The sequence below is a fragment of the Oryctolagus cuniculus genome, chromosome 18 (assembly GCF_964237555.1).
Source record: "Oryctolagus cuniculus chromosome 18, mOryCun1.1, whole genome shotgun sequence".
NCBI lineage: Eukaryota > Metazoa > Chordata > Mammalia > Lagomorpha > Leporidae > Oryctolagus > Oryctolagus cuniculus.
The window spans coordinates 68,321,680-68,334,063 of NC_091449.1; the positions used below are offsets into that span (position 1 = coordinate 68,321,680).

The window sequence follows — 12,384 nt, forward strand, 5'->3', positions numbered from 1 at the left end:
TGTCACTCACGAACGACTCCAGGGGAAGGCATGAGTGACCCGAGAGACTTCACGTTTTTTCCTCTGATTCTTCCAGATCTTTGAGAAACTCACAGAATGCAAGTGGCTTATAGTGGAAAAGAGAAGTGGCCCCTCCCCCAGCTGCCAGCCTCGCCCCCAGGCAAGGAAAGCCAGGTCTCTCCCTTGTGCTTCCATCATCGCCTGGGGCAGGGGCTGCCCACGTGGGTGAGCAGCCCGTGGGCCCCAGGCCGCTGTCGCAGGGCCGAGGCCGCTCCTCCTGGCGGCTCCAGGGGAAACCTCTCTCCTTGCCTTTTCCAGCTTGTAGAGGCCACCCGCATCCCTTGGCTCTTGACCCCTTCTATCTTCAAAGCCAGCGACCACCAGGTGAGTCCTCACGCTCCGGCCTCGCCTCTGGAGCGACACTGGGCCCACCTGGGTAATCCAGGTCACAGCCCGTCACAGACGCTCACCCGCCCCGCCTCCGTCCACTGAGGGAGGTCCGCTGAGCCTCGTGGGCAGGGCCCCGTCCGCTGAGGGAGGTCCGCTGAGCCTCGTGGGCAGGGCCCCGTCCGCTGAGGGAGGTCTGCTGAGCCTCGTGGGCAGGGCCCCGTCCACTGAGGGAGGTCCGCTGAGCCTCGTGGGCAGGGCCCCGTCCGCTGAGGGAGGTCCGCTGATCCTCGTGGGCAGGGCCCCGTCCACTGAGGGAGGTCTGCTGAGCCTCATGGGCAGGGCCCCGTCCGCTGAGGGAGGTCCGCTGAGCCTCGTGGGCAGGGCCCCGTCCGCTGAGGGAGGTCCGCTGAGCCTCGTGGGCAGGGCCCTCGTGCATAGAGCAGCGCGTTCACCAGGCCTGGGGTCAGGACCTGGACGCCTCAGGGCTGCGTTGGACCGGGCACGTGCCGAGGGCCTCTGACGACAGGCGAGTGGTTAAGGCTTCCTGCCCGCCGTGTTGGTTCTGAGCTCCCCTGGCGGATGGAGGTGTGGAGTTGAGGGGAGGGGTGAGGCAGGCGGTGTGTGGCAGTCGCGGACACCTTGTGGCCTGCCCGGGCCCCGCTGCCTTCCCGCGGTCCTGGGGCGCCTGTCGGAGCGTTCCCTGCCGCTGGGACGCCCCTGCAGCTGTGGTAGAGAAACACTTCCCAGAGGAGGAGGGCCTGACGGCGCCTGAGATAAATGCGTGAGTCAGAGCCGTGCAGTAGCTTGATTGACAGGAAGTAGACGTTTGAGAACCTCCCTCACTGATGCCTTGAACGAGAGCCAGCAGGTTCCGAGTTGTCTCTGCAGTGCGTGTGCAGAGGGAGTGACGGCCCTGGTGCCCAGCAGGGGGACGGCACCCCAGCGCCGAGAGAAGCTGCTCTTCCCAGGCCTGGGGCGCAGGCGCAGTGAGCCGGGCCGCCTGGCGCTCGGCTGCACGCGGAATGAGCCGCGCAGCGTGTGTGCCACAGCACCGTTCTGGGCAGCGGCGAGAGAACCGTGGCCCCTGGGCCAGAACGGAGGCAGAGCTGGCGAGCGCTGCTGGGGTCTTGAAGGCCGTCATGAGGACAGGCTGGGTCTTCCTCATTCAGCCCCACCCACCAAAGGGAGACCAAACTGGACCTGAGTCTGTCACGTCAGCGTGGAGACCGGTGTCCTTTTCCTGTCCGGTCTCCTGGGGAGACGGAAGCTCCTGGGGGAGGGGCGGGGCTCTCGTGCAGGGCAGGGGGTTCTGCCGAGTGGCGGGGGCTGTCAGCTGCACACAGGCAGCGGCGGCTCCCACGTGTGTGTGTGCAGGTGCCAGGCGGGCGTTCTGGCACAGTTGGAACATGCGTGCAACCCAGTTACAGTGGTGTGTGCACACTTTGTCCTTGTCTGTCGTGTTGGACGTTGGGCATACGTGGAGCCATGCCCAGGGTCCAGCCAAGCAGAGGGCAGGGAGGGGCGCTGCGCACGGCTGCCGCGTCTGCCCCGTCTGCGTCTGTCCTGGCCCAGGGTGCTATGGTCAGGGAGTGGCCAGCAGGACTCTGTGCAGTGGGGACGGTCGCAGCCCATGCCCTGCCTGCTCCCTGGGGCCAGGCTGGACCGAGGTGTCCCAGCTGACAGGCGCAGGCCGCCAGGGCCTCCTTTGGCAAGACCTCAAGCTGGAAACAGGGCTCTGGTTCACGTGTGGCGTGGGCCCACCGAGGCCATCCACGTCCATGCGTGTCATAAGACTGTTCAAACTGCAAAGGTGCAGTTCACAAAACACTCTTGATTTTTTCAGTCATTCACAAGAACTGAAAAAAGCCAGTGGTTAGGAATCATTTGAAAAGCAATCTTCGCTCACAGCTATGCAAACGTGGGCCGTGGGTTTGCTCTGGGAGCCGTCGTGGGCCATGCTTTGTTCTTTGGAAGAGTGGGTTTTCGAGGCTGGCGCTGTGGCGTAGTGGGTAAGCCTGCCGCCTGCAGTGCTGGCATCCCATATGGGCACCAATTCGAATCCCAGCTGCTCCACTTCTGATCCAGCTCTCTGCTGTGGCCTGGGAAAGCAGTGGAAGATGGCCCACGTCCTTGGGCCCCTGCACCCACGTGGGAGACCTGGAGGAAGCTCCTGGCTCCTGGCTTCAGATCAGCACAGCTCCAGCCATTGCAGCCAAATGGGGAGTGAACCAGCGGATGGAAGACCTCTCTCTCTCCCTCTCTCTCTCTCTGCCTTTCAAATAAAATAAAATCTAAAAAAGGAAACTCTGATAGGCATTAAAAAAAAAGTGAGTTTTCCAGCCCTCCAGGTTCTGAGGCGCAGCGGCTCCCGGCTGTGCCCTCGTTCTGTCTAGGACGCCTCAGCTTACCTCTGGGCGCACAGTGTGCTTCTGTATATGATTCGAGGGCTGGGCTGCAACCCCAGTGAAGACCCTGTGCTTGGGGCAGCACAGGCTGGGACTCTGCGGGCCATCAGAGGCTGGGTCCCTCCTGCACCAGGGCTGCCTCCTGAGCCCTCTGACTCCGGTGGGCCCGGCTGTGGGATGCTCACGGGGTGGAGTCGCCTGGAGCCCATCCAGGGCACTTTGAACGGGGCCCCTGGTGGAGTGGGGTGACCGTGACTGTGCCCTGCTCCTGGTCGTCTGCCGTCCCGGCGTCCCTTCCTGCCGGTGCTTCCTCTTGTGACTTCTGCGTGCAGAGCTCCTCACGTCTGCTCTGCCGCACGCGGCCTCGCACACGCACGTGGCCTCCTACACTCACGCGGCCTCGCACCCGCGCTCGTCCTGACTGCTCTGCCCGGGCAGCGCAGTGTGCTGTTGCTTATTTTTTGTTAGCTCAGCTTCTTCCTTTTTAAGGAATCAGAAAGCCCGGGCTCGGTGCGGCGTGTGGGGAACGTGCAGGGCTCCCGGGAAGCAGTGAACTCGCTCCCGCACTCTGCCCAGCAGGAGTCACTGCGGAGAGCCCCTCGCTCCCGCGGCAGCTGACGGAGTCCGGCTTTCTCTCCCCAGGTGCTGCAGGGCGCCCAGCTGATAGCCGTGGCCTCCTCGGACCCCGCCGCAGCGGGCGTGGACGGGTCACCCCTGCAGGGCAGTGACATCCAGGTCCAGTATGTGCAGCTGGCGCCTGTGAGCGACCACACGGCCACAGCCCAGGTGAGTCCTCGTGGCCCCAGCACGGGGCCCCGCCCCTCCGCAGGTTCACACTGGCCCTTTCTGGAGGGGGGGAAGTTACCATGGAGAGCACCTGACCAGGCACAGGGACGTGTGGGCTTTGTTTTTTTTTATGAACCCCCGAGAACTCGATGAGAAGTTAAGAAGTTAGGTCCTGGCTCCAGTCCCCACGTCAGGCGAACTGCTGAGGTTCTCCACCTCGTGTGGGTGTGGGGTCTACCCTCGGGGGCGGAGTGGGTGTGGGGTCTACCCTCGGGGGCGGAGTGGGTGTGGGGTCTACCCTCGGGGGCGGAGTGGGTGTGGGGTCTACCCTCGGGGGCGGAGTGGGTGTGGGGTCTACCCTCGGGGGCGGAGTGGGTGTGGGGTCTACCCTCAGGGGCGGAGTGGGTGTGGGGTCTACACTGGGGGGGGGGGGAGTGGGTATAGGGTCTACCCTCGGGGGGGGGGGAGTGGGTATAGGGTCTACCCTCGGGGGGGGGGGAGTGGGTGTGGGGTCTACACTGGGGCAGAATGGGTGTGGCCTTTCTCCTCTGCTCCTGGAGGCCGGCCGCAGGGCTCTCCTTGTCTCCCCTCCTGGAGGCCACGCGGCCGTACTCGGCACGGCAGCCTGCGCCCGCTAGGAGCTTCCCTCATGTCCGGGTGTTCAGCACCCGTGCCCCCGGAGCGCCTGCCGCAGCGGGGCTTCCTCAGGGTGCCCAGGTCCCAGCTGCTGCCGTGTCATTGGGGGGGGGGCTCTCTTTGGGATCCCCCTGGTGTGTGTCCTGGGGCCTCTCCCGTCAGCCTGGCTGCCACTTGGCTCCAGGTGGCGGGCTGTGTGGACAGTGAGTTGTAGGTGAAGGTATCACCCTGGTTCTGTGAGAACCCCAGGCTTGGTCCCGAGAAGGCAGGGCTGCCTGGATGCAGGATGGGGCCCCTGTGCGCTCAGTGACAGACGCACCCCTGCCCTAAACCAGGCAGGGCCGCCTGTGCACAGAGTGACAGACACACCCCTGCCCTAAAGCAGGCAGGGCCGCCTGTGCACAGAGTGACAGACGCACCCCTGCCCTAAACCAGGCAGGGCCGCCTGTGCACAGAGTGACAGACGCACCCCTGCCCTAAACCAGGCAGGGCCGCCTGGATGCGGGACAGGGCCCCTGTGCGCTCAGTGACGGACGCACCCCTGCCCCCTAAACCAGGAGGGATCACCTGGATGCAGGACAGGGCTCTGCCCTCTGCCCTCTGCCCTCTGCCCCTGGTGGGCTCTGGCAGGCTCTGCCGTGCGCAGCACGCCCTCGCCGTCTGCTGTCTCAGGGTCTCGTCCTCCGTTGGGGGCCTGTGCTGCTGGTTGAGGTGGGGGATCTGTGACTGTTGCTTTGCCTGTGTGCACTGACGTTAGGGTGCGTTAGGGTCTCCAAGGGAGCTCAGTGGCCCCCACAGTGCCCTTTAGGGACAGGGAGCAGAACCTGGAACCCTCCTGCGGCTGCTTCGCCAGTGCATCCTGGGCGGGGGCAGCCAGGCTGTCCCAAGTTCACGCGTGGGCGTGTCAGAGCAACCTGGGGTGCACGCTGTGTGGACGCAGCTGAGCGGCCTGGGTGTGCCCTGTGGGTTGTCAGCACGTGCTCTGCGTGGGCGCGCTGCGTGGACGCGGCCTGGGTGTGCCCTGTGGGTTGTCAGCACGTGCTCTGCGTGGGCGCGCTGCGTGGACGCGGCCTGGGTGTGCCCTGTGGGTTGTCAGCAGTGCTCTGCGTGGGGCGCGCTGCGTGGACGCGGCCTGGGTGTGCCCTGTGGGTTGTCAGCAGTGCTCTGCGTGGGGCGCGCTGCGTGGACGCGGCCTGGGTGTGCCCTGTGGGTTGTCAGCAGTGCTCTGCGTGGGGCGCGCTGCGTGGACGCGGCCTGGGTGTGCCCTGTGGGTTGTCAGCAGTGCTCTGCGTGGGGCGCGCTGCGTGGACGCGGCCTGGGTGTGCCCTGTGGGTTGTCTGCGTGGACGCGGCCTGGGTGTGCCCTGTGCGTGTTCTTGAGAAGTGCCCTGTCTCCCCTTTGCAGACGGCTGAGACCCTGCAGCCCACCCTGCAGCCCGAAATGCAGCTTGAACACGGAGCCATCCAGATCCAGTGAGTGGGCGGGCCCTGTGGGCTGTGGCCCGGTCCCCTCGCCTGTCCTCGGCTTCGTGGCGGCGCCCGCCTGATCCCGCTGAGTGTGCGGGGAAGGTGCCCTGACAACCAGAGGACCCCGCCGTCCCTGCGAGAGCCCCTCGTGCTGAGTCTGTCCGGAGGAGGCCTCGCCGCCCGGGGCGCCGCGTGCTCTCACATACCGAGAACTAGGATATTTTTCTGTTTCAGCGGCTTTTTTTAATTTGCTATGGTGTTTATAACAAAAAAGAAAACTGAAAAAAAAAAAGGCGGTGGAGCAGCAGGCCCCGGCCGTGCGCTCCGCTCAGTGTGCGGGAAGGAGGTGTCGCAAGGCGCGGGTGCTGGGCGGGACGCCGCTCACCGACTTGTGGGGGCCTCGCTCCAGCACCGCAAGGATGCGCTTCTGATGAAATAAATGTATTTATGGCCACAGCCGCTCCGCCGTCTCTTCTGGGGCGCTTCCGTCGCTGGGCTGGGCGGGCAGGCGGCCTCCAGGGCAGCTCGGCCACTGCCGCTTGGGGGCTCCCTGCCCTGCGGCCAGCAGTCCCCGTGTGCTCGGCTGGTGGGCACCAGGCCCCAGGGCCGGCCGGGGAAGTCGCTGCGGGAGTCTCGCTTGGTCAGAGCTGGCTGCTGGCGGGAGAGCCCACAGCGGGAGGAGGCACGGACCCCCTTTCTCCCTCCCCGCTTCTCCCCCACCCCCTCCCTCCCTCTCCCCCTGCCCCTCTTCTCTCCCCCCTCCCTCACTCTCCCTGTCTCCGTTTCTATCCCTTTTCTCCCCGTTTTCTCTCTCCCACTCTGTGTCCCCCACACGCGTGTGCACACACGTGCACGCACAAGCACACCCTCTGGGTGCCCCGTGCACCAGTGCTGCCAGCAGGTTCTGAGGCTGCAGCCCCTCTTGGGTGCGCTCGGCACGCAGCACCCAGCCTCCGCGAGCCGTGGCCACCTCCGTGCCTCCCAGCCTCGTTCTCCACAGCCCGGCCTCAGGAGCACCGGGGGGCAGGGCCTGTGGGCGCAGCCCAGAGCTCTGGGGAGTGTGTTCAAGCTTGGAGTGGCCGCAGGGGAGGGGCCCCATGGAAGCCCGGGCCGCAGCCGGGCGCTCAGCCTGAGCTTGTGCCGTGCGCACGGCGTCCTCCCCGGGGCACGGGCTCTGGTGGTGTGCGTGCCCCCGGGACTTCTTCTTCTTATTATTACTATTATTATTTTAAGGATTTATTTATTTGAGGCCGGCGCTGCGGCTCACTAGGCTAATCCTCCACCTGCAGCGCTGGCACCCTGGGTTCTAGTCTCATTTGGGGCGCTGGGTTCTGTCCCGGTTGCTCCTCTTCCAGTCCAGCTCTCTGCTGTGGCCCGGGAGTGCAGTGGAGGATGGCCCAGGTCCTTGGGCCCTGCACCCCATGGGAGACGAGGAGGAAGCTCCTGGCTTCGGATCAGCGCAGCACGCAGGCTGTAGCAGCCATTTGGGGGGTGAACCAACAGAAAAAGGAAAACCTTTCTCTCTGTCTCTCTCTCTCACTGTCCACTCTGCCTGTCAAAAAAAGATTTATTTATTTGAAAGAGTTACATATAAAAGATCTTCCATCCGCTGGCTCATGCTCCAGGTGGCTGCAATGGCCAGGCCGAGCCAGGCTGAAGCCAGGAGCTTCCCCCGGGTCTCCCATGCGGGCGCAGGAGCCCAAGCACCTGGGCGTCCTCCCCTGCTTCCCCAGGCCCTTACCAGGGTGCTGGATCGGAAGTGGAGCAGCCGGGACTGGAATACGGGGTGTGAGCCTCACAGGCGGCCACTTCACCTGCTGCGCACTGGGGCCACAGCCGGTTCAGAGACGCGGCCCTGCGGTGCAGGTGGAGAGCCGTTTCCCCGAGCAGCAGGGAAGGGTCCAGCTCCGGCTCTGGCCAGGCGTTGGGCAGATCCGCGGCAGGCGCTCAGAGCCTCTGCCCTGTGAATGCGCTGACGGGGTCAGGCTGCTGGTTCCCAGCGCCCAGTGTCGACGCCTCCATGCCCACTTCGTCCCGTCCAGAGCCGAGAACGTCGGGGCTGAGGGCAGCGACTGGAAACTGCCCCAGGCGGGCCTCGGATCTCCCCAGACGCCACCTCCCCTACCCCACCACCTCCCCTACCCCGCCACCTCCCCTACCCCGCCACCTCCCCTACCCCGCCACCTCCCCTACCCCGCCACCTCCCCTACCCCGCCACCTCCCCTACCCGCCACCTCCCCTACCCCGCCACCTCCCCTACCCCACCACCTCCCCTACCCCGCCACCTCCCCTACCCCGCCACCTCCCCTACCCCGCCACCTCCCCTACCCCGCCAACAGGACGCGAGCCGTTGGGTTTGATGGGAAGTGTGGTGGGGCTTGCTGTCTCTTGCAGCAGTTAAGCTGCTGTCTGCCGTCCTGGGTAGAATCAGCTTCCAGATGACCCCGACCCCCGGGTGCCCCAGCCAGCCTTCTTCCGGTCCTCACCCTGTTTGCGGGAGGCTCATCTGGTGCTGTGGGCGGGGCCGGCTGCAGCCCCTGAGCCCCGGGCGCTTCCTGGGCTCTCCGTCTCTGCAGCCCTGGGCCCCGGGAGAATCCAGCGGTTCTCAACCCAGGGCGATTCTACCCCCACCAGGAGGCAGTGGCTGAAGTCTGGAGCCCCCTGGGTGTGCGTGGGGTGGAGGTAGGAGCTTGGGCCAGAGTGGACGGAGTGTGGGGGGGGGGGCTGCCCAGGTCAGAAACCTCCGGTGTAAACCGGGCTCTGGCCTCAGTGGGCCTCGCGAGGACACTCCTGGGGAGCCTTGGACGTGCTGGGACCGCACCGCGGACCACGAGCTGGCCTGGGGGCCTCCTGGTGCAGGTGTATCAAGTTCAGCCCAGGCCTTGTTTGTAAAGCAGGACTCTGTTTAGAGAAAGAGCGTGGTGCGTGCAGGAGGTTCTGGATCCCGGGAAGTGGCTTCTCTGGGGCGGACCCGGGCGGGAGCAGAGGGGTCCGGTCCCCTCGGGGCAGGGCCCCAGCACATGGTGCCACCTGCGTCGTGTGGCAGAGCTTGGGGAGCAGAGGGCGCAGCGAAGTGCTTCCGAGAACAGGCAGAGAGTATCGTGGCAGGGGGCCTGGGAGGCTGAGGGCGGGGTGGGGTGTCCTGGTCCTGGGGAGCCCAGCCCTTCTGGGAGCCTCCAGCCTCTGCCACACAGGTGCGTGGGAAATGAAGGTGGCGAGCGGTTTGTTTCGGTGCAAAAAGTCTCCGATCTGTGCAGTTTTCATAACGCGGGTTTTCCGCGAACCCTGCGAAGACCTCAACGTGCAGATTTCTAAGTTTTGTGCGAAAACAAGGACTCGCCCTTGAATCCTGCTTTTCCGCAGACTTCTGGACGGGCTGCGTACCTCGGCGGCTCGCGTAGCGGGACGTGGGTCCCGAGGACTGGGCGCTGCAGCTGCCCTGTGGCGTCCCTGCCCTGGCTTGCCCATGCGCCTGCACGCCTGCACGTGCCGGTTCCTCTGTTCCAGGGAGAGGCTTGGGTATGCACCTGAGCCAGTCCCTCCTGGCACCGGGCCACGACTGCACCCGGCGAGCCTGGCGAGCCCCAGGCTGCGCTGTCTCCCCTGCAGGTGCTGTGGGAAATGACTTTACTCTAAGAACGCCCGGCTGGGCTCGAGACCCAGGGTGCCTCCGTCGGCCGGGAGTTAACATCTCTGAGCCCCCTCTCTAAGTTGGGGGTGATGACACCGGTGCCCCAGGTTCTTGGGAAGGATGTGTGTGATTGTGTAGTGGGGTGAGCTGTGTACCCCAGAAGGTAGGCTCAGGATCCAGGCCCCGGACCTGTGAGTGTGGCCTTTGCAGATGTCAGTGAGGGTGAGGTCGCCTTGAGGTCGCCTTGGACCCAGTGGCTGGCGTTCTTTGGAGAGACACATAGACACCACAGAGGGGAGGCTCTGTGAAGAGAGCCAGGCCTGAAGGGAGGTGGCCACGGGGCAAGGGACTCCTGGAGCCACCGGGAGCTAAAGGAGACAGGACGGTTCCTGCCCCAGAGCCCTGGGGTGGGGGTGCCATTCTGCCCGTGCCTTGGTTTCAGGGTTGCAGGGCCCAGCACTGTGGAAGGAAGCATTTCTGTTGTGTGAAGCCCGGGGCTGGGGGCTGTAGCCGTGGTTGGCTGTAGCCGCGGCTGGGGGCTGTAGCCGTGGTTGGCTGTAGCCGCGGCTGGGGGCTGTAGCCGTGGTTGGCTGTAGCCGCGGCTGGGGGCTGTAGCCGTGGTTGGCTGTAGCCGTGGCTGGTGGCTGTAGCCGTGGTTGGTTGGCTGTAGCTGTGGCTGGTGGCTGTAGCCGTGGCTGGGGGCTGTAGCCGTGGCTGGGGGCTGTAGCTGTGGTTGGCTGTTGCCGTGGCAGCTCCAGGGAACAGAGTGGACACCAGAGAGGCCTGTGCAGCCTCTTGGGCGGAAACTGCTGACGGCTTCTCTGAGTTGCCCTTCTGATGAAAACCCACGGCCTTACCTGTGGCCTTTGAGGGGCTCAGAGCTGACGACGAAGCTCTAAAACCAGGTGCTGGTGCCGTGGCACAGCGGTTAAGCCCCCTGCATGCTGGCAACAGTGTCGAACTCTGGTTCGAGTCCCGGCTGCTCCGCTTCCAGTCCTGCTCCCTGTTGTGGCCTGGGAAAGCAGCAGAGGACGGCCGAGTGCTGGGGCTCCTGCAGCCGCGTGGGAGACCTGGAGGAAGCTCTGGGCCCTGGCTCCTGCCTGAGCCCAGCCGCAGCCGTTGTGGCCATCCGGGGAGTGGACCAGCGGGTGGACGATCTCTCTCGCACTTTCTATAACTCTTGCCTTTCAAATAAATAAATAAATCTGAAAACAGGCCGTTTAAAAAAAAATAAAAGAAAGCAACAGAGACGCTGTAGGCACGTGTGCCCAGGCTGGGGTCTCAGCTGCAGCTTCTGAAACCTGCTGAGAAGTTGGAACCTGCATCAGAGGAGGGGCAGGAGCCGGCACGCCGTTCCCTCCTGCCTGGAGCATGGGCGAGGGAGAGCAGCCCCGGGACACCACAGAGGGACAGCAGGTCGGCCCCGGGGACGGCCCAGGGACACTGGGGGACAGTTACTGGTCATGGACGACAGCCGTGGGGACATGCGAGGTAGCCACGGGGCACTGAGGTGACAGCTTAGGTCATGCATGTGCCTGTGAGTGTGTGGTACATAGATGGCACGTGTGTCTAGGCGTGTGTGATACATACTTGGATCGTACATGTGCCCAGGTGCGTTGTATATGCTTTGACCATAATGTGCCCATGTGTGTGGCACAGTACATGCTTAGGTCATACATGTGCCCACGCTCCGGCTGTTGCCTGTTCCTGCCCTCACTGGGTCCCCACCTGGGTGGTGCCCTGGAGACAGCGGCTCCAGCGTTGAGAATGAGTGCGTCGGCCTCCGCCCACACCGCACAGCACTGACCCAGCCCTGCTCGGGCATCTGGGTCGCCCAGGCCAGCGCACGGCTCACCATCTGCAGGTGCCTGTAGCAGAGCCGGTTTCTGCGAGGACCGCGACTTCTTGGCTGTGGCAGTGGTGAAGCCCCCGTGCCCAGCCTTGCCGTCTGCACCGGGCAGCCTCCGAGGCCAGGGCGGCCCCTGGCGGGGGGTGGGGGCGGGGAGCTGCCAGACAGCTGCAGGGAGCTGGGGTCTCGGCCGTGCCGAAGGCAGCAGCGTGCAGAGAACTGAGAGTCGGCGCTGGCCGTCCTTCCTCCTGTGCTGCGCTCTGCCTACAGAATTCCGGCGCCTTGCGGAGAGCCGCAGAAGCGCTGGGAAGTGGGGGTCCCGAGAGACTGTCGTGTGCCTGGACGGCACCCAGGGACGGCATTGGGCCTTGAGGTCTCCCACCGTAGTCTCTCCCTGTGCCCATGGTCACCCATCCCTGCCCGGAGCTGCTGATGGGACCAGGGTCGGCTGCGAGTGAGCCCTCAGGTGAGAGCCGGGGCCCCAGAGGAGAGCCGGGCCCTGAGCCCGCTGGCCACTCGGGGCAGGTGACAGGAAGCGGAGGCTCTGAGGGCTGGCCCAGCTGCCTGTCCCCGCACAGGGTGGGGGCTGGAGATGCCCTAGCGCCTGCTCGACCGGGGTTTGGGGTCCAGGGAATCAGGTCCTCAGAGGGAAGCCCCTGCAGAGGGGAACCTCGGGGAGGATGCTCCCAAGGTTCCGGCCGGCTGGTGGCCGCTGCGCCTGGCAGGCCCCGGGAAGCCGAGTGACAGGTGTGGCACACGCCCCCTCGGGAGGCCACGCCTCCCACCTCCCAGGCCGGCAGGCTGGGGAGGGGCCTTGACCTCCTGGGCAGGCCACAGCCCCTGACTGAGCGTTGACTGTCCAGGCACAGCAGGGTTAAGCGAGTGTGGAGGGGGAGAGGGCGTCCAGGCTGCCTGGAACCTCCCAGCTGAGAGCCTCCCGCCCGGAGCGGAGGCAGCAGGGCCGCAGCGGGCACCTGGCTGGCCGGGCGGGGGGAGCGGGGGTCACTGCGGCTCCCGCCTCAAGCTCCTAGCCTGGCCACGCATGGACACCAGCGCCCTCCCAGGTGAGTGCGCCGCGCCTAGCTCCGGCTGCCGGCCCCGGCGGCCACAGAGAGGTCACGTTTCCATGGGAAGCTCGGCCTGGGTGCTGTGGGACAACCTGCACCCAGCTGTGCCACTGAGCCGTGGGTGACAAGGGGCCAGTCGCGCGTGCGGTCAGGA

At 65.5% G+C, this 12,384-nt stretch overlaps 1 protein-coding gene across 13 annotated transcripts in view; it reads left to right on the plus strand.

Annotated features, from left to right (window-relative positions):
- The window catches only part of BANP (BTG3 associated nuclear protein), a 104,254-nt gene extending 98,117 nt beyond the window's left edge, over positions 1 to 6,137 (plus strand). For 5 of the 13 annotated variants that reach the window (XM_070062822.1, XM_070062823.1, XM_070062827.1 and 2 more), the window contains 4 exons: positions 77 to 160; positions 319 to 384; positions 3,438 to 3,581; positions 5,622 to 6,137. In XM_070062822.1, coding sequence (XP_069918923.1) covers positions 77 to 160; positions 319 to 384; positions 3,438 to 3,581; positions 5,622 to 5,693 — 366 coding nt within the window. In that variant the 3' untranslated portion in view covers positions 5,694 to 6,137. Of the gene's footprint in view, positions 1 to 76; positions 226 to 318; positions 385 to 3,437; positions 3,582 to 5,621 lie in introns of those variants that run through there. The other 8 variants (XM_070062829.1, XM_070062830.1, XM_070062833.1 and 5 more) reach the window with 3 other exon arrangements.
- Positions 6,138 to 12,384: the final 6,247 nt, after the last annotated feature.